General features: G+C 39.0%; 2 protein-coding genes across 2 annotated transcripts; both read right to left on the bottom strand.

The window, feature by feature from the left end:
• Positions 1 to 3,834: 3,834 nt before the first annotated feature.
• On the bottom strand, positions 3,835 to 5,911 carry LOC122649645 (pentatricopeptide repeat-containing protein At4g33170-like). Its single transcript, XM_043842879.1, has one exon. It carries the CDS (start codon positions 5,886 to 5,888, stop codon positions 4,170 to 4,172), a length of 1,719 nt encoding a protein of 572 aa, XP_043698814.1. The 5' UTR covers positions 5,889 to 5,911; the 3' UTR covers positions 3,835 to 4,169.
• Positions 5,912 to 15,178: 9,267 nt separating this feature from the next.
• LOC122650513 (probable anion transporter 3, chloroplastic) lies at positions 15,179 to 21,576 on the bottom strand. The gene is made up of 8 exons (XM_043843921.1): positions 21,103 to 21,576; positions 18,555 to 18,781; positions 17,154 to 17,502; positions 17,020 to 17,064; positions 16,686 to 16,832; positions 16,439 to 16,576; positions 15,559 to 15,592; positions 15,179 to 15,445 (listed from the first exon to the last, which is right to left on the bottom strand). The coding sequence occupies exons 1-8, from the start codon at positions 21,574 to 21,576 to the stop codon at positions 15,276 to 15,278; spliced, it is 1,584 nt and encodes a 527-aa protein (XP_043699856.1). The 3' UTR covers positions 15,179 to 15,275.
• Positions 21,577 to 25,907: the final 4,331 nt, after the last annotated feature.

The following is a 25,907-nucleotide window of genomic DNA, read 5'->3' as shown; positions in this document are numbered from 1 at the left end:
TCTCTTCTTTCTTCTCTCTTCTTCCTTCCATCGAATCAGGTCAGGAGAAGGAGATGCAGTGAGGCCTGGGTGGAATTCAGCGCATGCCTTTCTCTGCTTGTTTAATACTATTTGCTAGAGAATATTCTGTCAGTGATCTCCTTCTCCAGAGTTCCACTTCTAGTTCTGATTCTGTTTCTGTTTTCTAAAACTCATCTTTCCATTAATTTCATAGTCATATTTCAAGTCTGATTTCTTAAAATCTCTCAATTTTGAATTAATTTGTGAAATCTGGTGTCAGATTAATATTCTCTTGTTTCTGCTGAGTCTCTGCTGCTGTTTATCCATTGTTCTATTCCCATTAATTGCTATTCTAAATCTTCTAGACTAAACCATTGAATTCTAGTTCTTGAGCTATCCTATCTTAAGTACGTTCCTCAATAGCTTGGAATCAGACCATTGGATTATCTTGACGTTTTACCATTCTGCTCTCCTAAGTAAACTGAGGACTCGACCTGCATGTTGGCCAGATCAGACCCACTAATATTCTTATATTTGACTTCTCTGAATTCTGGTTCATAGTTCCTAACCTGCAGTTCTGGAAATTCCCTGAGTTTCTGAAGCCTAATAACCCTAGGTGGCTAGAAACCCATTACATCATAGTGGCTTGGCTAACCCTGGCACTATAACAACTGTTGAAGTATATCGACCATGTAGGGAATCTTGATTAGAATATTCCAGTCTAATCGACATCCCCTATATTGTCACTTATATTATTTATTATTGGTGGTTTGTAATTAGGATTAGGCTAAGTTTCTATTTTCCTATTTTGTCTACGATAGTGGATCCTAACATGATTAGGAGTCCTCTTATAATCTAAACATATAAATAAAGGCTGTGAGGGGGGACTGATTAATTCGACTGTCTCTGCTCCTCTTCTCCATCTCTTCTCTTCATCTTCTCGGTTTTGGTGTTCTAAGGTTCTGTTCTGCTACATGGTATCAGAGCACAACCATTAGGTTGTTTGTGATCTGCGATTCTGGTTTGAGAGTCTACTAAAGCTTATTCTTCTTCAAAGGGTGCAGCACCCTATGCTGCATATTGCTGAGAATTAAACCCTAGATGAAGTTTTCAATTGAAAACTAGGGTTTTACTGCTACTGCTTACCAGAAGTGAGGGATTGAGTGGAGATTCTCATATTGAAGCTGCTGTTAATGCTTGAAGACTACTTCTACTTCTGATCCAATCATTGGATCACTATTATTTTTAAGACAGCAGATTCGATCTACCTTGTTTTTTTTTTTTGTAAGTAATTTTCTTCTACTTCTTGCGATTCCTCAGTGAGGGATTATTACCTAGGTATTCTCTCCAATCAATTCAATTACTGTGAATGTCTCTTAATAACTCTGATCTTAAACTCATCAAATGCTTCTCATATTGAGACATCACTTTATGAATAGGTTGCTTTTCTGTTACAAAAGATGTACAAATACTGATGGGTAACAAATACGATAAACCAATTATATTATGTAACAAAGCATTTTTTTTTATTTTTCTGAGGAATATTTGATAAAGGTTCAGATAAAACATTTTGGAAATTTTAATTTTTCGGAATTAGTCCTTCGGCTATTCTCTTGAAATTTTTACTACCACAATGTTTCTACTAACTGATTTACTAAGAACTAGGAGTAAGTACTGCTTGTCTGAAGTCTAGAGTACAAAAACTTCAAAAAACATTTTAATATTGAAGAAAAATATACTTAGAAAAATGAATGCAGGAAAGAAGTACTTGTAATAACTCTCTTGGAAAATACTACTGAAAGAACTGAGAGAAATGAAAAAAAAAACAAAAAAAAAGGAGGACAAATCTTAAGAACATCTTTTTAATGTGAGGAATACTGACAAAAAAGTAGTTTGTGGGGAAACAAGGGAAGTAAACAAGATTTATTGAACAGGCTGAATGGTGCTTTGAATGTCCCTGAATAGGCGCATCCTTTCCTGCCATAGAGCAAAAGACAAGGGTACAGGCTCCTTCTCTTCGATAAGAATAGGGACTTGAAATTATACAAATTCCTCTTCATTCTGTTGTGCTCAGCAAAGGAACTGCCTAAGCATACTTTTTTGGATCCAAACTTCTTTGTTCTTTCTATAGCAGGTTTAGAGGTGACAAAAAAATGGAACCATAAAAGACTTGAATAAGAAATAACACAAAGATAATTTACAGCTTTTGAGAATTAAAAAGAACTGAAAACCACTCTTCGTGGAAGTATTTCCAAGTTTACAAAACAAATATGGAGAAGAAACCTCTCTTCCAATAGCTTTAGCATTGGTATCAAGATTGATGTTGCCTCTTGCTGATTTGGTAAGAAATTATTCCAGTTCTGTCAGTCCGCTCAAAAGATATGAATTCACTTCCCAAAGATGCTGACTCTTTCAAATTTCAACAAACTGGGAGCTAGGGTCCATTTTGTTTTGTAAATATTAGGAAAATATTTCTGGTTTTGCAATATCAACTAAATTGAGAAGTCAAATTAGTGTACACTTTTGTAATGTGTGGGCATTGCCTAAGATCTAAAAGTTTGAGCACATCTCTAAACTTGTTGTAGCACTTCATGCATATGTCAGGCGTGAAGGGAGGGGTGGTGAATTGAAAGGCCAAAACATAGTTTACTATCTGATTTTGTTCCTTTATAGAGCAAAAGCCCAATGAAATATCGCCTTAAACCTTTTCATTTGTTTACTTGTCTGCAATAGAAATAGATAGGCCTGCAGCATAGTGCAGAAGCTTGAACCCTCATGCAACTAACAAGTAACATAAGAACAATACAAAAGGACACATCAAATTGCACTAGAAAGATTTTATCTCATTTAGCATAACCAATTCTAGAATTCCGAAATGAGTTCCAGGGGGTTGGGGGGAGGGGGCAGTGAATGTCAATCAGGAAACAGTATTCATATGATTTAATAAGTAAGACCCATTAATTCAGCAAGCAGTGGCATATACGAGAACCCAGAAATATTCAGACTAAGTTGAAAAAAACAAAAAATTCTTCCCTTGGAGAAGACATAGTGATGCATAGCAAACAGAGAAACAATATAGAGCTTACCTTATCAACTTTAATTCCAACAAGCATCTTTATGCAATCCTGATTAGTGGAGTAAAGTTCTATCTCCTTCGCCCATAAATCTGACAAGTTTGTAAAGGTTTCTCGCCATGTGACATCATACACTAAAATGAAAAGCAAATTATGAATTAGTTAATTTTAATCCAGGAAAGAAAAGGGCAGCCATGATTATAGAGACTTTGGTTAAGTAAAGAAGGTCACACATAATACAACAGAAACCTATGTACATTTCAAGTAACAATAGTTTGCTACTTCAATCGGTTCTATTGTCTAACCACAAAAGTCTAGTTTAGCTATCAGAAATTTCTTTCCAGCCTTTGCAGAATTGCTTCTAGACTTGCTATCAGATATTTTGATGTTTAAGAGAGCATCAGGGCCCCACCCCCCACCCCCAAACACGTCACACACGGGCCAAAAAAACCAATACTTGAGATTGAACATGTTTAAGAGAGAACTGTGCAAAAAAAACATGTCAAGATCACTACTTATAAACCAGCAATTGGATATGCTGTTCAGCTGTTGTCAAAGAGAGGACCAGGCAATGGAAATGACCAATATTTAACAACATAATTCTAATCAAGCATAAAACAAGAGAAATATGATTTGTCTATGCAGAATGACAAAATGATTTCACGTTTTTTAATGTCCTGAAACTTTCCTGTCCAGCTGCAATTCTCAACACTTTATGGATAACAAAAAGAACCAAAGGTCTAACTTACAAAAAGAATTGAGTATGAATCGGTTTTATAAATGAACCAACATCCAGTGAAGCAAGTAGCTATCTACATTAAAAGGATGGATTTGCAACCTACTCATCTGCAAACACCTCAATGGCTCTGGATTCATCTATTAATGGGTCTGGAAGCAAGCCTTCGAGTTTCTTCACACCTTAAAGTGCTACTGTTTGATCTGATGAGAACCGTTTATGGTGACTAGTCATCATATTTCCTCCCTCAGTGAAAAGGTGTTTATTCTAGTTCAACTTCTAACTTCATCGATGGCTTTTCTCTTTGGCACTTTTTTAATGAGATGTGAGTGCCTAATTTTTCTCTGTGATATTTCAAATTACCAATAGTCTCCACAGGCGCAAAGTCCATTTACAAATCGATGATATCTGTTGACATCCCGAACTACAATCTCCCTTTCTATCACCCTACTTAAATACTTGAAAGCCTCATGACAATCTCGACAGATCCTTAAATTCTTCACCACCCTCACAGGCTTCCCTGGTGGAGCAGCTCCACTAATCAATGCAAATGCCACGGCCAACTTCTCACTATGATACCAAAGTGCCTCTTTCTTCTCAGCTGCTTCAACCTCATGCAACATTGCATCGGACACCTCCACATACCCCAATTTTTTAACATCCTCCATCAAATCTGTAAGCTTGGCGTATATCTCCATTGTCCTCTCATGCCTCCTATCACCCGCTAAGAACACATGAACTTCGCCACACACTTCAATCCAGCTCTGCCCACCTTCCTTCCTCACCCTCCTAACTTTCATCTGCTTCCTCACTTGTGCGACCTCCTCCCATCTCCCTGCAGTAGCATGCACATTTGCAAGAATCGCATATGCTGAGTCATCTTGTGAGTCAAGCTCCAATAATCGCTGGCCTACCACCCAAGCCATGTCAGCTGCACCATGAATTGCACAAGCTGATAACAGCGTCCGCCAAACTGCAGCATCAGGCTCAAATGGCATTGTCATGGCCAGGTGTTTGGCCTCCTCTAGCTGGCCTGCACGGGCCATTGCACCCACTACACATGTATAATGCTCGATCCCTGGTTTCAATCCATAATCCGATTTCATAGAATTCAGCCATTTTTGCACTTCAGGCACCGAACCGGCATTGCTGCATGCCGTAAGGATGGCAAGAAAACTGTAATCATCAGCAACAAACCCATGATCCACCATCCTGGAAAACAACTCAAGCACCGATTGCTTATCCCCCTGCTGTGCATAACCAGACATCATTGCATTCCACCCAACGATATTCACATCAGGCAACAACGCACTAAAGACATGATGCGCATCCAAAACAAGACCCGATTTTCCATACCCATCAACCAAGGCAGTCCCGACAACAATATTCAAATCAAGGCCAATAACAACCGCATGAGCATGAATTATCCTGCATTGTTCAAGTGCAGCAACCTCTGACGCAGCACGGAGAGCACCTGACACACTATACATGGTGGACCCAATACCAGCAGATCTCATATCAGTAAAGAGAGATAACGCATCTGTGGATCGAGAATTCTGTGCAAGGCCAACGATGATGGCCGCATAACAAACTTCATCTCTCAAAGGGATTTCATCGAACACCTTTCTGGCTTCTACAGGGAGACGACACCGGGAGTACAAATGGACGAGGGCAGAGCCGGAGAAGGGAAGGTGAGCAAGGGAGAGTTTGAGGGAGAGGGAGTGTAGCTGGAGGCCGAAGGAGATGTGAGGGAGTGAGGCACAGGTCTTGAAGAGGGAAGCCAAGGTGCGCTGGTTGGGTAGTGTAGGGTGGCGAAGCATAGAGATGAAATGGTGGAGAGAGAGGCGGGTTTTGGCATGGGCAGAGATAAGGGCCGTCCATGAGACGACGTTGGGTGATGGGATTTGGTGGAAGAGACGAACGGCGTCGGAGAGGAGGTTTGATTGGGAGTAGAGGGTGATGAGGTTGTTCAAAACTGAGGTTGGGTCCCTGATGGCAGTTTTAATGGCGTGTGCGTGGATAAGGTGTGGATACACGGTGGCGCATTTTGGTTCAGGCACTTTGTCTCCCTCGCGCATGTTAAGAGTGGGAGTAGCAGGAGATGATGATTGCTTCAATTGTTTTGAAACAATTGAAGCATTCCAATTGAGCGCATTTGCATAGAAATCCATTCCTACCCTCGTCTTCTTCTCTGTGCATGTCATCTAGACAGGGTATTTCGTAAAGGCAACAAAAATTTGCTCTTCAGACCAGCCCAAATACTTCAATTGTTTACCTCCCAAGTAGATTATCTCATCAAAACCAAGGTGTGAATTCCTAATCTTACACAAAAGAGGAGAAACCCGAGATAATCCACAGCAGCACCTTGGGATGGATAGCTCTACATCCCCCACAATCCGGGGAGAAAAAAATCCAGAATAACGAGATTATCTCTAGCGATTAACAAGGAATCCACAAGATCTTGGGCATAAGGGATCTCTTTCATATTTGGTTGGATCCCTTTCTTCCACCATTTCTGAGATATCCCAATGGAACGACTCGTCTGCAATGTAGCCAAAATTACCAATTAGTATAGGATATTAAAGATCGATTTCAGAAAAGAAAGGGGCCGAGATGGAAGGAGATTAACAAACCTGCTCAGAAGAAGCTTGAAGGACGATCCTTTGTCCATGGAAGAGGGTATCTGAAGAAGATTGCAGGGTTAATTGGGAAAGGGTTCTGAGAAGAAGGGAAATGAGGAGAAAAAGAAATTCTCCTGGGAGAAGCTGAAACTCAGACTGCAAAAAATTACTCCTAATGAACTATGTAACTTTCGCTATACAACTGTGAAACAAGAAGTCGTTGAGATTTCCAGCCACCTTGCCTTCTTTTTTGACCTCCCCAAAGTCCCTGGCAAAGCTTCCTAGACTACCCATGCGTCCTGCTTTAGATCACTTCCTTCTCATGGATAGAGAGAGATGTGAAATTAATTGCTGGAGCACTGAAGAGAGAAAGAGAGAGAGAGCACCGGAGGAGTAGCAGCGGCGACAGGAGATGCAAGGGTGGAGAGGGTCGAGGAGACGTCGACGGAGATGAAGGGTGGAACTGTGGAAGGTCGAGAGGTCGAGGAGATAGCAGGGGTAGTTTGGTCTCTTTCTTTTTTTAATGTATTAAGGTATAGAGGTTTTTTTTTGTTTTTTTTTGATGAAAGGTATAGAAGGTATTTTAGTAACTTTATATTTCCTGTTAGTTAGGTAACGGTGAGTTAACTCGGTGGACTGACTCAGAAGATTTTGAAGGTTAAAGGGTGTACATGAAAACGGCCCATAGTTGAGGGGTGTCCCTATATTTTCTCCTCAAATGAATGAAAGAAGATACATGGCCATCGTGCTGCCAAGGCTTTTTACTTCGTCATCGTTGCTTTGCCTTATCAATTTTAGTTCTTCATCCCCCTTCCTTTTTTGTCTTTTTTTGGTTGCAGGTCTTATCGTCGAACTTTGTTATTGTATTTAATTGATCTAGTGCAGCTCAATCCCAAGAGCAAAGCAGAACTAACCACTATCATCTACACTAATGATGATCCAGGCAAGTCTCACATAATGAATGAACCTCGGTTGCAAAGCTTGTGATTTTGCAGCGATTGTAGATCCACGAAGAGGAGGGGAAGAAGATGATGGGATTCAGTTTCAAAAGACCATCTCTTTCTCTTGGGTTTTGTTTTGATTCAGCTGGATTCTGTCTGTTTTGGTCTGCTCGATCTGATCTAACTTTATGTTTCCTATTAGTTAGATAACGGTGAGTTAATTAACTCAGTGGATTGACTTAGAAGGTTTTGAAGATTAGGGGATGTACATAAAAAGGGGCCATAGTTGAGGGGTTGGTGATTTTTTCCAACACCCTCACAAGATGGCACGAATGTGGTGTAGGTGCGCGCATGTCAGAACTTTTGATGTAGGTTCAAACGAGGTTGTTATGCCTTATCTGACTTTCAACCAAGGGATTAGGATTCCTTTGTGCATGAGTAACTCTAAGGACCTTTAGGTTAAACTAAAGGGGAAAATTAAAATTACAGAAGGAGAAAAGGAAAGGGAAAAGCTGGCTTCAAGGGCAGCGGCCTCCTAGAACAAAGGAAAAAGAAGATAAACAGGAAGGAGATTTGATATTTCTCCATTGCTCTGTACAACTGTTGATTTATATTATATAACTTATTTTTAATAAATTACCTATCTACCCTTAACAAACTAATCCAACACAATAACCCATCTACCTATGATTGTATCAAATCCTCAGGTGCATGATAGTCTATACGCTGCATTATATAGATGTTTTTATGGCCTATTGGAATGACTATTCTTCATAATTTCTGCTGTGTTCCTTACTCCTAGGTTCTTAAAACTTGTCCTCTTCATTTTTCTTGATAACATGATTTTTGTTTTTAATAGTTTGACGCCATTGTTTGGACAGTGGTGAATGCATTTTTAGATGAGTTGTGGAAGAAAAACATTGCCTATGTATTTGTTCATAATTTATAAATAAAATAAAATTAGGTGCAAGAATTCAACCACCGGCTAAATTTCCAATTGTAGATTGAACACGTAGTCTATGTGTTCAAGAGAAGCATGAATTGGTAAATAAACTAACCAATTGAACTTCTTGTCTTTTCACTTCTTTTTGTTTTTTTTTTTTTTTTTATTTCTTCGATTTTAGGTAAAGGGACAAAGAATTTGTTGGAGATAAACTTCTTTGGGCTTTGGTTTCTCATGTAAAACCCACATAGGAAGGCTTTCGTGGATGACCTATTTTTTGCCACATGGTTGATCAGGTGTGGTTCAATTGTGGACAGGTAGTAGGGCCCAGGCCTTCTCACTTGTTGAGTTTCAGCCCAAATAAAATTGGCCATGTGGCAAAATAAAGCCTCAACAATCCCTATGAAAAGGACTTGAATCACTAATACTTATTCTTCTAATCTGGCCCCACAATTCTTCAAGGAATATTTTCACCTAGCCAAAAATAAGGGACTGTGACACTTAGACACATAAACGCGCGAAAGTACCATGCTATCATAGGAATATTCCTTGAAGAATTGTGGCGGCAGATTAGAAGAATAAGTTTTAGTGATTCAAGTCCTTAAGTGAAGGGCAATTTTATCATTTTTCTAAAGCTAATAGGTTGAGCTGATGGGGACCACAGGCTGGAGATTTTGGCTGCAACAATTAAATCATCCAAGTGGGTCTCACAAGGAGATTTGAAGACTTAAGAAGATTTAGAAGGTTTTATTATGTTTCTATTTTATTTCAGTCCTAGTAATTAGAGTAGTTTCTATTTTCATGTTGCAACTTATTATGTTAAGTTTCTATTTTTCTTTTTACTTGAGGAGCAGGTCCGGCTTCTATTTATTGTAAGGTTGTTTAGCCACTCCCCACGATTTACATAGTTGAATGAAGATTGAGATTATTGCTTTGGCAAAGATATTATGTCCTATTGTGTGGATGAAGGGCTGAGAGAGTTGAATCCCCTTATCCCTTTCCCCTCCTTCTCCTATCTTCTACTTTTTCTCTTATTCGATTCCCTATTGTTCCTGTTGTTGTGTGACTGCAATCATGTGTTGCTACCTGCTACTACATCTACGAAGACCTAGAGAACATCCTAAACAACAACTGAATCTGTTGTTGTTGTCCAGAGGCAAAGAAGACCACTTTCCACACCTGCTGTTGCATCAGTTCCTTATTCAATGCTACTGATTCGAAGGTCTTGATCTCAGCACTCTTCCTCCCAGTCAGAATGATACTTGAAGGACTACTTCAGACCCCTAAGGAGCCCACTAGACCTCAGTCTTGATCCCTATTGTTGTTCCATGCATTGTATCGATTCTACTACAATCGATCTCCCACTGGTTTCCCTAGTTCGAGGTCGACTTTTGCATTAATACCATTGTACCGCACGTGCCTAGGTAGTGTTTCTTCCCCAATCAAATAATAATGCTTGTGAACTGATAAGTGAATTGCTAAGCATGTACCAGGTCTACATATCAAGGTTTCAAAGAACAGAATCAAAATCCAGGACTCGGCCAGAAATTGACCATAACATGCCCCAACCATAGAAATCCAGTACGGATCACCTGGAATCCCAATTCTAGAACACTAGGCATACGGAATGGAAACCCACCCATATAGAGAATTTAATGAAACCTGCTCTTTTTATTTGGATGAGGAAAAAGAAAAGTCAACTCTTGTCTGTTAAAGGAGAAAAGTACAACCCGGCGACCAGGGTTTTAGTAAGCAGTATCGGTATAAATACTAATCTGTATCGACCGTATCAGGCTAGATCGGTCTTGTTTTCTTAAAAAAACTTTAATTTTTCTACATTTTACCCCTCTTGTATTGATAAAGGATCAGTCAGATATTGGTATAATATCGATACGAATCGGCCGATCCAATACCGATTCCTCAAAAGAGAGAAAGTGTTGTATGCGTCGGGGAGACAAAAAGTCCACAAGGCTTGGACTGAGTCTGGCAATGATTGAAGCTTGGATTACTTGAACCAGGTTTTATGGGTATTTTTTTTATGAGCAAGAGTTCTTTGTGGGAGAGCATGGCCCCTACGTGTGTGGGGGCCAATTAGAATGCATGTGGAAGCATCTTGGGGGTGGGATTTCCACCTTTTATTGGGGGTGGGGCGGTCATTTCGCCCCCCCACTGTGTTTGGGTGTGGATGGTACACTCTCTCATAAGAAACTTATCTCTTTATTTTTTTTTTAATTTATAATTACTTTGGTTTGGAGTTGCTTAGCAACTGTCACTACAAGAAATTGGTGCAACAATGACACTTTAAGTAGAGATAGCGCGACGCTATTTTGAAACGCCGTCATAAGTAAAGCTTCCACGACGTTTTGTTTACAACATGTTTTATTTATATTCTATAAGTGAGTTTCAAAATATTTTAAAGGGAAAAAGATCTCTACTTAGTGGTATTTCCTACACCTTCTCACAAGGCACCGTGAGATGATGCCTCTGCCCCCTAGGTAGATACCTAGGCGTGTTCACCCATTGGCCCAAACGTTTGTGTAGAGACCATGCAACCAAGTAGAGATCTCTTGCCCTATTTTAAAAATTATTCCCTTAATTATTTTTTTTTTATGGTAAAAAACAAAATATATTACTAAGGAACTGAAAAATATACAATGTTTTTAGACTGAGTGTGTGTGGCAAGATTAAAAGCTAAGGCTATACAAAATGAGTCTAGTTGTTTGTCAAAACATATATCTTGGGATATATCAGAAATATAAACTAAGTCCTTTATAAGATGCCAAAGCTAAGGAGAATTGGTTGGAGATGGAAGAACATCAGTGATCTGTTAATTTGAACACCATATTTCTTTAATCTTCAACCCCATACTAGAGGTATGATCCAGGCCTGTTCGGATACTGACTAGTTCTGGTTCCGTATAGGTAGTAGATGTAATATGTCCTGTAGCAAAAAAGGTAAGCTTTCCTTCTATCAAAAAGATGTAGGACCATCCTACCAAACTTAATCCAGGTATATAGTATCGAGACTCTATAGTATCCTGCACAAATTAAAACAAGAAAATCTAAAATTGGTAAGGCAAAAGAAGAAGGAACTAATAAGTTTTCCTCATTACTAGAATATATAGAAGGGGACAAAATTGAGGGAAGGGATAATTTTAAATCTACTAACCACTGTTTGATTTGAGTCATTATCCAATTTGGATTTGGATTTTTGGACCCAATAACAACTTTGTTACTGCCCAAATAACATAACAAATAATAATAAAAACACTAAAAACCCATACTACGGAATAGACCAGATATTCAGATTCCCTTAATTGTTTTGTTGTAGTTTTCAAGGCTTGCTCATTCATCCCTTTGTGTTTATTTTGGTAGAATCATCATTTATTCATCCCAAATTTGTTTTGTGTTGAGCAAAGAGTCTTGCTTCTTATAATAAGTATCTTTCCTTGTGGAATTTCAAGGTTGGGTCCAGCGTGCTTATACATGTGCACACATGTGCCACTTCGAGCCATACTGGGTCCCGTTAGGTGAGGTGAGGTGGTATGATAATTGGCAGTATGTGTACATCACAGGTATGCATACTTATACGTACGAATCTACCACTTCCCACACTTCCAAAAGGTGCTTGGAAATGTCTCTTCCACATCTATAAATGTCTCTATTGGTAGCCTAGAATCATTTATTTAGAGCTCGAGTTGAAGATTGCTCTCTCTCTCTCTCTCTCTCTCTCCCTCTCTGTTGTGAGTTCAGACTTCAGTCTTGATCTTTTTCATTTTCTTTAAATTGTTGAGCATAGTTAGGGGTGTGAATCGGTTGTTTTGGACTAGTTTCAGTGTGAGTAAATCCAAAACATGATCCAATAAGGATGCACCGATTTTGGTTCGATTTAGGTTTGGTTTCGACTTCTTATCAGTTTATTATCAGTTTGGTCTCAGTTTACCATGTAAATATAATAAGAAGTACAATTTTTTTTAATGAATTTCGAGTTGGTATCATAGTTGGAAAACTAGGTTTTCTGACTCGAATCACCTTTCAGAAAACCTAGTGACTAGTCTAGTCAATCCTAATCAGGGCGAGTCATATTTTTTTTATTTTTAAATAAAATAAATATGTATAAATTAATAATAAAAAAAATATAGAAAAATATGAAAACATCAAAAAAATACAAAAAAAAAACATACAAATTAATTTGTTGTTCTTCATTGAAAATTTTGGTAGAAATTTCTTGAAGCTTCTGTAGTATATGTTACAAATTCATTAATCATTTTTTTTTTCTATTTACAAGTGTATAGTGTTTCATCAACGGGAAATAGAAATGAAATTCTACCCCTCACCTTCACCCCAAAAAAGGGGTGAGGTTCATTCATGAGGACCAATGTGATTGATTAAATAGATTCATATTCTTCTGGTAGTACAGGCTTTGTACAGGTCCATTTGGTACACCATTTAGTTTAGGAATAATTTAATATTCAAATGCAAAGATCACAGTTGTTAGTCATCACCAAGTTGCAGAGGGGCTTAGGTTTTCATTTTCCCTCAACAAACTATCGAACATGTGGCCTCAAGGGTTTTTACCATTTACTTGAGTGGAATAGTTTAATGAGTTTTTTTTTAACTGATCGAACTCGTCGAATTTATGGTGACTTAGATGAGTTGCGATTGATTCTTGTTATTTTTACCCCGGTCTAGTTTACATGACTCTTGACCAGATTTTTGAAAATTCTGACCCAACGTAGATGCCTTGCCCTAGTTAAAACCTATTTTTTCCAACCTTGGCTGGTATCAGGTTATATTGGTTTAAGTTCAATATTGGTCCGGTTTTTTAAGTTCAGTTCGGTGCGGCCTGGTATGGTTTCGGTGTGATAGAACCCTAGTCTGAAACATGATCCATTAAGTTCAAATCAATTCCAATTGGTTCAGTTCAATTTTGTTGGTTCGGGTTAGGTTTTGACACCCCTAAGCATAGCCCTTCCCATATCTGTGTAATCCTGAGAGTGAGTGCAACACTCATGTGATTTCCTAAGAACATTGATTTATCTTGTAAGTTGAAACGTATACTAACAAGAGACATTTACTACCTTAAGGAGAGTGTTATCTGTGATATGACTCAACCCTACATTGCAACTACATCATTGTTTCAGAGTTGTTTTATGGTTGAAGATGAAAGAAAAACATACACCCAATAGGATGTGGAGATACGAAAAGCATGGATAATCCAATAATGGAGAGTGGTTTTCGGCATACCTGGATCCAAGGTCGAAGTACACTGACTACACGAACATCGTCGCTCCATCACAATGGCCATCGGTCTTGTCTATCCTCTTCTCTACTCGTTTTAGGGTTTCTACCATTGTTCATTTAATGAGCCAGTGTCGACTATATAGAGGGAGGGTAGGGACTAACCCTGTAAAAATAAATAAAAATTTTCTTTCTCATTAAAGGATAAATTAGTTAGGTCCACACTATGCAATATTTTCATACCAATTAAGATGTGCCAAATCTCAGTCCAATATCCATATGTGATCACTTTCCATTAATGGATTGAGTTAGCCAAATCTGTAGCAGTTAATACTTACCAATCCGGTTTTAGAAAACCAAAAACAGATGACTATGCTAGTCCAACCAAAAAGAAACTCACAGAAGATTGATTCATGTCTCTTAAAAAAAGATTTAAGTCTTATATTCTCATTTGATTATTGTTCAGCATATTATTACTACAACAACTCATCCACACCGATTGCTAGCGTCGCTCAATTTGTCACTCTCACCTGCTCTCATCCCTGCCCTCTCTCGTATTATACATTCTTTTAGTTACTTTTGAAATCTGCTTTTGGGTTTAAATTTGATGGAGTGAAAAAAAAAAAAAAGTATTACCCTTTCGCGTTGGGCTCCTCTGTAGCGCGGCACAATGTGTAGTTCACATCCAATGGCCTTGTCTGCTCGGGCACGCAGCCAAACACACAGACACCCTGCCTGTGTGTTTGACAGCGTGCCTGAGCACACAGGGTCATCGGATGGTGCGCCACACACTGTGTCGCGCTACAGAGGACCCAAACAGTTACCCCTTCCCTAGTTGCATTGATGAAAATGCATATCTTCCTCACGGGACTCATTATTTATTATTCCATGAACGGATACAGAATTGAATTTGGTTTTGAGATTTGAGCAGGATTTTAGAAATCAGTATCGGAATGGTATACCAATTTGATATCAGATCCAAATCGGCTCGTATCAATCTGGATTTGGACATATAGATCCCAAGATCCCCTATTCATATGTTAAGTTTCAACCAGAGTTTCCAAATGTGACAAAACAGAATTCACAAGAGGGAATGACATTCAGATTTGCCACATCATTCTTCCATGTGGCAGAATCAAGCCATGGTTAAAATCCACCTCTCTTTGTGTTTGTTAGAGTCCTCACACCAAATGCTCTGAGCTTCATTCATTGGAGAGAAATTGCTCATGATTCTTGACAGGCTACTGTTGCACAAATAGGTCTTTCCACCCTCCCAATTACAATCCATAAAAAATTTCTGCTGCAAACAACTGTAGAGATTTATAAACAGAATAGAATTCTTTCTTTTCTGAGACTGTTTTTCCATACATAGTATAATTTTCTATACCTTAATTTCCTACCTCATTTTAATCATGTAGGAGGAATGAGGAACTTGCTTACTTACAAAAACTGATTTTTTTTGTGGGTTTTTTTTTTTTTTTTGGGGAGGGGGTGGGAGGGGGGCGGGAAATTCTAATTGCCTGAATCAAGTATTTCCACCTGCAGAACCAATCTTGCCTTCTTTTATACCTTTTGTCTTCTTTTTATAGCAATCCTTGCTTGAGCACCTAAACCATTAGTTTAGATTGCCTGTATAGTCTCTTTTGGTGCTGAAATGTTTCATCCTTGAGATGGTCTAATTTGACAAACCAATCAGTTAATATTGAACATTTTTTCCAGCCTAGAAGACACGCTCTCCTGTCGCATAGAGGTTCCAGAAGATTGCTGTAATGAAGTAGAGAGCTGCTGTTACAGTTAGGAATGCCTGGAAAGAACCCAACCACTGAACAAAGTAACCAGTTCCAATAGTGCTGATTATTGCTGCTGCTGTCCCAAATGAATTTGCAATCCCTGATTGATCATATAAGGACCCAAAAAATCAAATTACTGTTTCTATTGTCCAAAAAAGTAAAAATTAAAAACAAAACAAAGGAAACTGGTGGTGTGAAGATCTAATAACATACCATGGAGCAACCCTGCAGACTGGGGAGCTATATCCTGATCAAAACAATCAATGAGCACAATTTCAGTTTCTGATCAAATTACTGTAATCCAGCCATGACTGAAGATCCATGATTTATTGCCTCACATGAGATCCAAAACAATCTTCTATGCTCTAACATTCTACTACATGGTGTTAGGATCCCACATCAGTTAGGAGTATGAGTTCCGTGTCCCCATATATCTGTGAGACCCTCCACCTACTAGACTAGCATTTTGGGTTGGAATCTAACATGGTATTAGAGCACGTGCTGATCCTACCACTGTGGGATCCTTCCACATGTAGGGTCAGTTTAGATCCACTACATGTGAGGAGCAGTGTTAGGATGCCACATAGCCATGACTGAAGATTCGTGATTGATCAAACACTGGGAGTACCTTGCCTTGTATGGGACTCAAAACAATCTTCTATGTTGTAAAAATTTACTAGTACATGGCGTTACGATCCCACATCGGTTAGGAGTGGGATTTCCAAAAAAGGGCATACCCATTGCACGAGGCTCCCACCACTGCGGGGTCTGGTGAGGTCATAATGTATGCATCCTTAGGATTGGGATTTCCGTTCTCCCTATATCTCGAGTCACTCCATCTATTATACTAGTCTTTAAGGTTGGAAGCTAACATGGTATTATAGCAGGGTGGGTCCAATCCTGGCCCCATTCTCCTTCCATGAGCAGGGAGGTTCCGATCCATGTTAGGATACCACATTGTTTAGGAGTGGGATTTTCGTGTCTTCATGTACCTATGAGAGTTCCTCCACTTAGAACACTAATCTTTTGGCTTGTAATCTAACATATAGATCATGGATTTTTAGGTTATAATGGCATTAGATAAAATACTTACTTGCATGTTGAGGAGAAAACCTGCTTGGCTGAAAGAGCTCAAGCTCAATCCAACAGTCAGGATCATGGCTGCAGCAGCGGGTGTCTTTGCAAAATTCAAGCAGAGTAATGATACTCCAGGTCCAATGAATCCAATAGACTGCCACAATCACCAGATACAAAATGAAATATTTACAACAATTATCTTAACATCACCATATCATTTAGGACTAAAAGGCCAAAGATTATAGAGAGAAAGATAGAGTTACCTGCATGATCTTCCGGACCAGTGTTGTAGAGTAGCCTTCTTTGATCAAGTAATCTGAGGCTGCACCTGCCACATAACCTGAAGCTGCCATCATTCCCCATGGGATAGCACTAAACCAAGCAGCTTGTTTCAAGTTGACATTGAAGACCTGCGTTAATTATTCATGAAACCCATTTTCAATATTACATAAAAATGTAACTTTTGCTATTTGATATTCTCTTACCCATTTATGCAAATAGTTGTTGGGCTTAGAAGTAAGATCTCCAGCCCTCGACAAATACCAAATACCACAGACAAAAGATTGGCAGAACAGAAGAGGAGGAAGAAGAACTCACAGTTTTGAAATACACAGGCATCCATGACAGAAGAACAAAGTACCCCTGCATGTTTTGGAAGATTTTTAGTGTTTTTCATGGAAAAGGTAGCAGAAACATCTTGTGCTTATGTTAAGTATAGGAAAAATAAATACCCAATTGTTAGTGACATTAGCGAAGATGATTGCCCATGTGGGTAGCTTAGAGAAGAGTTGGTGAAAAGATGGAAGTTTGCCATTGTTAAGCAGAGGATCTGATTTTCCAGCTTGGATCAATCGCAACTCCATCTGATCGATTGTGTAACTTTCCCTTGGATCATTTGTAACACGATATGCCCAAATCGTGAGCCAGAGTAGTCCAAGCATTGAAAAGAGTCTAAAAGGACCAGAAATTCCAAGTTTCAGCATTAAAATAGGAGTTAGAAGCAAGCCTATAACATTCCCAAGATGAAATCCAGCCATGGAAAATCCAACTGCACTTGCACGTTCGTGGCATGGGAACCACCTGAAAGAATAGAGAGAAAGAACATGTCTCAGTAAATTTTGCTCGTGAAAGCAATTATTTGATTTTGTGAATAACAGGTGTGTAGGAAGGGCACTCTTTTCTTTAGAGAAAGCTTTAAGTATAAGTTCTATCCAAGTCTTCAACAAGTGGGATTAGAGTTGGGGTAAGAGCATTGTTTAAAATCGGATGTATCCGTTGATACGATTCAATACAGACCAATACATACCGTATTGGATATATTTTATAACCTTAATATATGTTCAAATATAAGTTTACTTGAAAAGGAATCAGGCTGTGGTGGGCCCCACTGGATAGAACCCATCTAACGTAAAACCCTAGTCTTTCCTATTTATAGTAACTGGAGGTAGCAACCTATTTATTTCAAACTTGATATGCAAGGTGTATTGCTTTAAGCAACCTTGTGCTTAAACCCTAAACCCTAACATACTGATGTAGTCGATACCAACCGATATATGTTGATACCTACCAATACATGTCGATACGGCCATTAGAAGCTCATATGACTATTAGACTTTGATTTTGTTTTTGCAATTCAAAAAACAAAAAAAATAAAAGGAGATTTCATAGAAAAAATGTAGGTTTTTAAAAAGGAGATTTAAGAGAAAACTTGATCTTTATATTCAAATCATGGTTTTCAAACTTTTTTTTTTGCTACAAATCGATAGATATGATTTAGGTAAAACTAAGTTAGTTGATGCATCAACTTGATCATCTACAAGGATTGTTCTCAAATACGATACGATAAGTATCTCTGATACGATACGATATGATAAATTAAGGCATATCCAATGCACGAGGCTCCTACCATTGCGGGGTCTCAGGAGGGTAATAATGTACGTAGCCTTACCCTTGCTTTCGCAAAGAGGCTGTTTTCAGACTTGAACCTATAATCACTTGTCATAATGAAGCAATATTTACCGTTGCACCAAGGCCCACCCTTTGATACGATACGTCTCTTAAAATCACTATTTTGATACGATACTCAATACCGATACTTTAAACCTTGAGTGTGAAGATAGGAAAATCCTTACCTAGATAAGAGAGTGTTCATCGAAGGTAGAGCAACTCCTTCTGCGAGTCCAAAGAGTGCACGGACGGCCAATAACATAGCAACAGAGTGTTCGGCAGCCCAAGGAGTGAGGAGAGTGGCCAAAGACCAAATAGCCACACCCCATGCCATGACTCTCTTCCCACCATACCTGTCTACTAAGGCCCCTCCAATAGCGGATGAAAAAACATATCCCCATAGGAACGATGACTGAGAAAACCCCATGCATGCAATGTCATTAGAGCATTCAAGATATATAGGAGAAAGATCGTATAGATCATATAGAATAGCATGATTCAGATGTAGCTAAGACCTAAAATTAGTATTTATTACCTTAGCAAATGCAATCAAATTACTAGAACTATTTTCTTCTTAAATCAACGCGTAAGGGAAAACGAACGCTAACCGGTAGTGCAGCATGGCATGTATCTATGCCCAGACACAACCATGCACGAAATAACCGCCGCACCCCTGGTTCTTTCCGCCTTTCCAGAGGGTGCACCGGTCATTTTGCATGCAACTGTGTTTGGGTGCAAGTACACACTGCGTTGCACGATCGAGTGGTTCTTTGTCCCTTTTTTTTCAAATAGAAAATGTGTTTCTAAACAATCTCATTCATATCGTTTTCTGGATGAGCACAGTTAATTTTGTCACATGAAAGCATGATTTAGAAAATTTAACCATTGGATATGTTGGGAATAGTCTAGATTGGTAATATAGAGGGTGGATTTCGCCCTCATCTTGCGCCCAAACACAAGATGAGGGCGAAATGACCGCATCCTACCTCATGAATGCATGTCTATGTATGTCCACACATGCCTACGTACACTACACATTTATTTTTTGGTAACTTCCTACACTACACATCGATCACTATTATGCACTCTTTCACAGTCTTTCAATTTGCAAACTTGTGTGAAAAAACCCTTATAAGATAGAAACTTGACATTTCAGTATATCTCACGTACCACATGATATTTGTTAACATTTAAAATGTAGGCCTAAGAAAGGTTTTCCCTAGGCGAGTCAATGGCCCGGGTTTTTTAAAACCCAAGCCCAACCCTAGGTTGGGTTGGGATAGCTCAGCCCAAGCCCAGCTCTGTCGGGCTCAACCCAACCTAGCCCAGATCTAGTTGAACCTGACTGGGCTGGGCCAGGGTTGGACCTGATTGACTCTTTATGATGGCTCTAATTCTTAAAAAAATATACATAACGAGTGGTGGTGTATGATTTTTTTTTTTTTTTGGGGTAAAAAGTGGTGGTGTATGTTAGTGATTAAAAAATAAAGAATGCGTTAAGTGGAAAACAACAAAGAATGTGAGGACGAAGAATGTGAGGACGAATGAGTGATGTATTTGATATATATTTATAATTTACTTGTACATATTACATTGCATAGGGTTGGATTGGGTTGGGCTGAGCCGGACTCAGCTTGAGACCAAAGCTCAAGCCCGGCCCAGTCCGGCCCAACCGGACATTGCCTTGGGCCTAAAAATCTCAGCCCAAGCCTGCCCTAAGGGCTGAGAAACTCAGCTTGGTCGGGCCAAATTGATACCCCTTCCTCAAACATGTAGAAACTATGCTATCTTTTAATCAGTCACACTAATTAGGGTCATCAGTCACACTAATTAGGGTCGGCATTCTCTATGGGAGAGCATGACCTCTGCACACACAAAGGCCAGTGAGAGCGCATGCATAGTCATCACGGGGGTAGAATTTCTGTCTTTCATTATGGGCGAGACGATCATTTCACCCCCTCTATGTCTGGGTGGGCAAACTCAATGTCTTGACTGATTTGATTAAACTGTTTCACCAAAGTAAAGGAGGGGGGGGGGGGGAAGCTAAAGACCCAAAAAGGCCAAAAATTAGGGACTCAGATGAATGGGTGATGCGGGATATACCCGAATTTTTATCTCCTCCAATTCTGACACCCTTCAATTCCCTCCAATCCCTCACATGGGAGTGAAATGACCACTTACCCATTGCTTTGGGAAGTGTGTCCAGACAATGCGTAAGTGGTCATTTCAGCTCCCATGTGAGAGATTGGAGGATGTCAGAATTGGAGGTGATAATGGGCCGGATATACCCCCACATAACCGAGGAACCCACTAATAAAGTTAGAGAAGAGTGGATCGTGATTCGCTGCTGGCGGAAGCCTCACACCGGCAGGAGCTAAATGACCGCTCAATAATTAATCCACTGCATGAGAGGGGTCCATGCCCTGCTGAGGCGGCATGCCAGCCGGCTGCCCGACAGCAGAGGATCCAAATTTTGCAGAAGAATGGGGACACTATGGGTTGCATGGTGGTTTTGGTATCCACAACCACCCCATTAAACGGTTGAAAAGTCAGCGAAAATCAACTTAGGTGAGTTGGTAACTCAGTATCCATCAATGGATCCCAATTCTGCAACTTCTCATTCTTAATCTCAAATTCTCAAAACTCATGGAAAAAAAGTATACTCTTTTGCCCAAATAAGATTAAGATTAAAGGAATTGAAGGAAGAAAAATCTGAGAATATGTGAAGGATACCTGAACGATCCCCAAGAAAGAACTGTTCCAACCGTATTTAGCAGCAAGAGGAACAACGGCAACGGACATGACGACTCGGTCAGCATTACAGAGACACATGACGAGTGCCATGAGACTCACTACCTTCAATCTCTCCGGCACAAAAATCCCACTTTCTGTTCCTATCAATATCCCTCCTTTCTCCACCCTTTCTGCCCTACAAGTTATCGACTCTCCTCTCCTATCTTCGTCTGCAACTGCTTTCCTCACCTTATTATTACTATTCCCTTCATCTCTCACCAGATCCCCTGTTTTGACGAAATCCCCTGTTTTGACGAAATTCTCCCATTTGATTGCCTTAGAGTTAGAGGGTACGAAAGACTGAAATCTCAAATGGGTTCTTCTAAAACCATTTAAATTCGAATAGGATTTGGAGAAATATGGAGAAGAACTCAAGGGAGACCTATAAATTTTGATCTTCGATATAATAGCCATGAAAGAGTGAGTGTGTGAGAGAGAGAGAGAGAAAGAAGAGAACTGATTTAAAGATTAGAGACTTTCTTTATTTGGGTTGTGGGAAACGAAAATTGGGTCTTAGACATTGTTTATATATTTCGTTTCAGGATTTAAGGATTATAAGAAGAACAAACAGAGAAGGTTTGGTTTCAATGTGAGAGAAGAGAAAGAGAGGGAGTTGGTGGGATTTTAACAAAACATTAACAGAGGAGTCGGTTTCGGTGTTAGGTATGGACTCTTCCAAAGGTATTTTCGGCAAAATGAAGCCATTTTAATGACTTTTTTTGGGTAAGGAAGCCATTTGAATGATTAGTGCACAAGGGTTGGTCAGGTTTATGACTCTCACCAACCACGTCCGTATGTACAATGACCGGAGTACCCTTCCTGCTATACAGGGATTAGGAGTCAAGTTAGTTAACCTCCACGCGACTTAGAGCTTCCGTTCTTCTGGTGATGCATTTTAAGCAAACACGTGGAAGCTTACGTGTCATGGTTTAAACGACTCTCTACTCTTGAAGAAGGATAGGGGTTCCGAAAGTGAAACTAAAAAATTTTCATTTTTTTTTAATTGGATAAAGTTTTCCTGCACTCATAGAGATTCACTCACCATCTTAGGGTTCACAAACCTCTCCTAGGGTTTTTGTATGTTTCAATATATCCTCACGATACTCATTCCTGCTCTCTCCCACCCCACAGTGAATGAGATCCCATTCATCGTGGGTGGAGAGAAACTCGATCCTTTTAAATAAGGGAACATTAGAGTACTTCAGGCCAGATCACATTTTTGTACGAAAAGCCAACCACATGGAATCCACTAGGATTTGGATCCTCTGCGGCCTGGGGTTGAGCAACCATCGTGCTACGCTCAATTCCTAGTCCACCACATTAGATTCCATGCCGATCCAATGGTTGCAAGACGAGCTAAATTTAAAATTCAAATTATCGTTCAAAATTTGAGTTCGTCTACCAACCATTGGATTGGCATGGAATCTGACATGACGGATTGGGAGTTGTGCACAACACGATGGTTGCTCAACCCCAGAATGCAGAAGATCAAAATCCAATCCACTAATGGGAGAGAAAATTACCCCGTTATGGAAAATCATCTCCTCCAGTTCCCCTCCCAGCCCAGTTCCCCTGTTCCTCTAATAGGGGGTGGTGGACCCCACTTGGGCAGAGTGTTTGGGCAAGGGTAGGGTGGTCATTCCAGCCCCCCTTGTTAGAGGAACTGTGGAACTGGGTTGGGCAGGGAACTACTGGGTTGGGCAGGGAACTAGAGGTAATAAAGATCCTATATAATGTACCTTTTAGCCGTGGTTTTTTATAGTCACTAAAAATAAAAAAAGTTAGCGATAATTTTTTATTGCCACTAATTGTGTTTATTCTATTAATATATCTGGATTAATAACTCTTTATTATGGTGGTTTAGTAACTGCTACTAAAAGTAATATTTTTAATAACGACGATATAAAAATATATCGTTCTTGCATTCCCTAAATTTTTCCATGAGTCTCCAAAACAAGTATATAGTTTTGTCATTGATCTTCCTAGAATAAAACTAACTGGTTATCTATAATAATAGTTTCTTGTCTCATGTGTTGGTGATATACACCCATTGATATAAAATACCAATACATGAGATGCTACATAATTGAATAAGGTGATGTAACCCTATGATCTATGAATATTGGATTCCATAACAGCTATTCCTAATCGAATCCAAGGGTCATTCTATATGAAAAAGATCTCATATGGCATGTTTTGCATTACAAACGTAATTGTCATTCATAATCATATGTTATTTATTATTGCCAAGCATATGCGATAGTATGTTAGTCTCGAGCAATAGTATTGGGGATGGCCTGGCAAGAAAGGCCCTGTCAATTTCGTGTAAGACAGTAATGTCAGTCTTGAGCAATTATGTAAAATATTTAGAAGAGATCACTTAAACAATTTCATGACTCATCGATAAGTCATAAAAATACATGAATCATTACAAACAAATTCACGGGTATGTTATTTATTTCTACCATGATTTGTGGATTTTTTTAATAGATTTATGTTTAATAAGAAGGAAAACAAGTCCTTTATAATAATATTGAAAGAAAAAGTGACCTACGTATGGTCGATGAGTAGGCTGACTTCCTTGAAGAAATTTGATAGGCAATGCTACTCGAGGGCTTTTGTTTATCAGGGTAAATTACCCGTCACCCCTTGGTTTTCAAACGAAACTTAGATCACCCCCTGTTTTTTGAAAAAACTCAAATCACTCCCTCTACAGTAACAATGTTAGTTTGCTGTTAGTTATTGGTGTGAAAGGACTATTTTACTTTTGTACTAAAACATTAGAATTAAATTTACAATACTACCCTTCCTTCATCTTCAACATCGGTCAAGGGTAGTTTAGGGATTTAAATTTATTTAACTGGCTGACATCATCACTTAACAACATAAAACTAACGATAGGAACTAATTTGTCACATTGGGGTCTAAACCAGGGGTGATTTGAGTTTTTTCAAAAACTAGGGGGTGAAATATAATTTACCCAAAAAAATATGGATTGGTGTTTTCTATGGGGGAGCGTGGCCCTACGTGTGTGGGGGCCAATGAAAACGCATGCATTGGTATTATGGGAGTGAGATTTTTTGCTTTCATGGGAGTGTACGTGGCAGTCATTTTGCCTCCTCTATGTCTAGACGTGGGCGACACACTCTTCATAGAGAACTTTTTGATAATTGATTTGGGTTTATATTTTTATCGATGCGGATCAATTGTATCAAGTTGAATCGGATCGATTTGTCCCTTCTAAAAGACCAAACCTGATTTTTATGACTATTTTATCCTCCTCTGTGCTGATATAATCGATACAACATCAGTATTAGTCATGAATAATACCAATGATTACCGGTACAACTGATCTGATGTTGATAGTTGAAACCAATGCTATCCATTGATTCCCCCTCTTCCCCTTCCCTTTTCACATATCTTATTTTAAGGGTAAATTACACATCACCCCCTGGTTTTCAAACGAAACTCAGATCACCCCCTGGTTTTTGGAAAAACTCAAATCATCCTTTCTACAGTAACGGTGTTAGTCTGTTGTTAGGTATTGATGTGAAATGACTATTTTACCCTTGTACTAAAACATTAGAATTAAATTTACAATATTACCCTTCAAAATCTATGTTTAGATGTCAAGGGTAGTTTAGGGATTTAAATTTATTTAACTGGCTGACATCATCACTTAACAACATAAAACTAACGATAGGGACTAATTTGTCATATTGGAGTCTAAACCAGGGGTTGATTTAAGTTTTTTCAAAAACCAGGGGGTGATTTGAGTTTCGTTTGAAAATCAGGGTGATGTATTATTTACCCTTCTTTTAACCTGTATTATGGTGAAAAGAATAAGGATAAATTACACTTCACCCCCTAATTTAAAAAAAAATTCAAATCACCCCCTCTACAGTAACGGTGTTAGTCTGCTGCTAGTTATTGGTGTGAAAGAACTATTTTACCCTTGTAATAAAACATTAGAATTAAATTTACAACACACTGATAAAGGGTAGTTTAGGGATTCAAATTTATTTAACTGGGTGGCATCATCACTTAACGGCATAAAACTAACATTAGGGACTAATTTGTAATATTGGGGTCCAAACCAGGGGTGATTTGAGTTTTTTCAAAAACCAAGGTGTGATCTGAGTTTCGTTTGAAAACTAGGGGATGACGTGTAATTTACCTAAAGAATAAGGATCATAGATCTTCTTTCCCTTTGTGGTACGAGTCTTACAATGTCTTTAGAGTGTCATCCAATCACAATAAAGATAGGGAATCTCTTCACCCAAGATAAATTCAATCCTTTTTATACCTAATACAATATTTCCCCTACCTCCAATCCAAACTACTTAGGTAAAGGTAAGGTTTGATCCCAAGACATGTCAAAAATGGCTGAAGGTCCTTACAAGCATGCTAGGTGGACGCTTTTTTCGGGGGTAAAAATCAAGGGATTGAATTCCTTGTGTTGGAGGTTTTTCAACATAATGGCATTGGAAATAGTCCCACATCGAAAACATAAAGCTGTGTCCTTGGGTATATTTAATAAAGCACTACTTGTTGTTTAAATTAATATACGGTGAATGTTACGGTGTATGTGCGGGGATTTTCGTCTGAGCGTCCATGCGCATGCGCGGCGTGGGCAGTGGGCTGTAGAGACGTTAGTGGCACACACACTTAGCACTTTTGCATCGCTTTGAGCGAGATCTAATCTGGACCGTTCCTTTTGATCCAGTGGTCAAATTTGAATATGG

This window comes from Telopea speciosissima, chromosome 2 (assembly GCF_018873765.1).
Source record: "Telopea speciosissima isolate NSW1024214 ecotype Mountain lineage chromosome 2, Tspe_v1, whole genome shotgun sequence".
NCBI classification, from domain to species: domain Eukaryota; kingdom Viridiplantae; phylum Streptophyta; class Magnoliopsida; order Proteales; family Proteaceae; genus Telopea; species Telopea speciosissima.
Note: the sequence above shows the minus strand (reverse complement) of the source record. Positions and strands in the feature narration are given on the sequence as shown.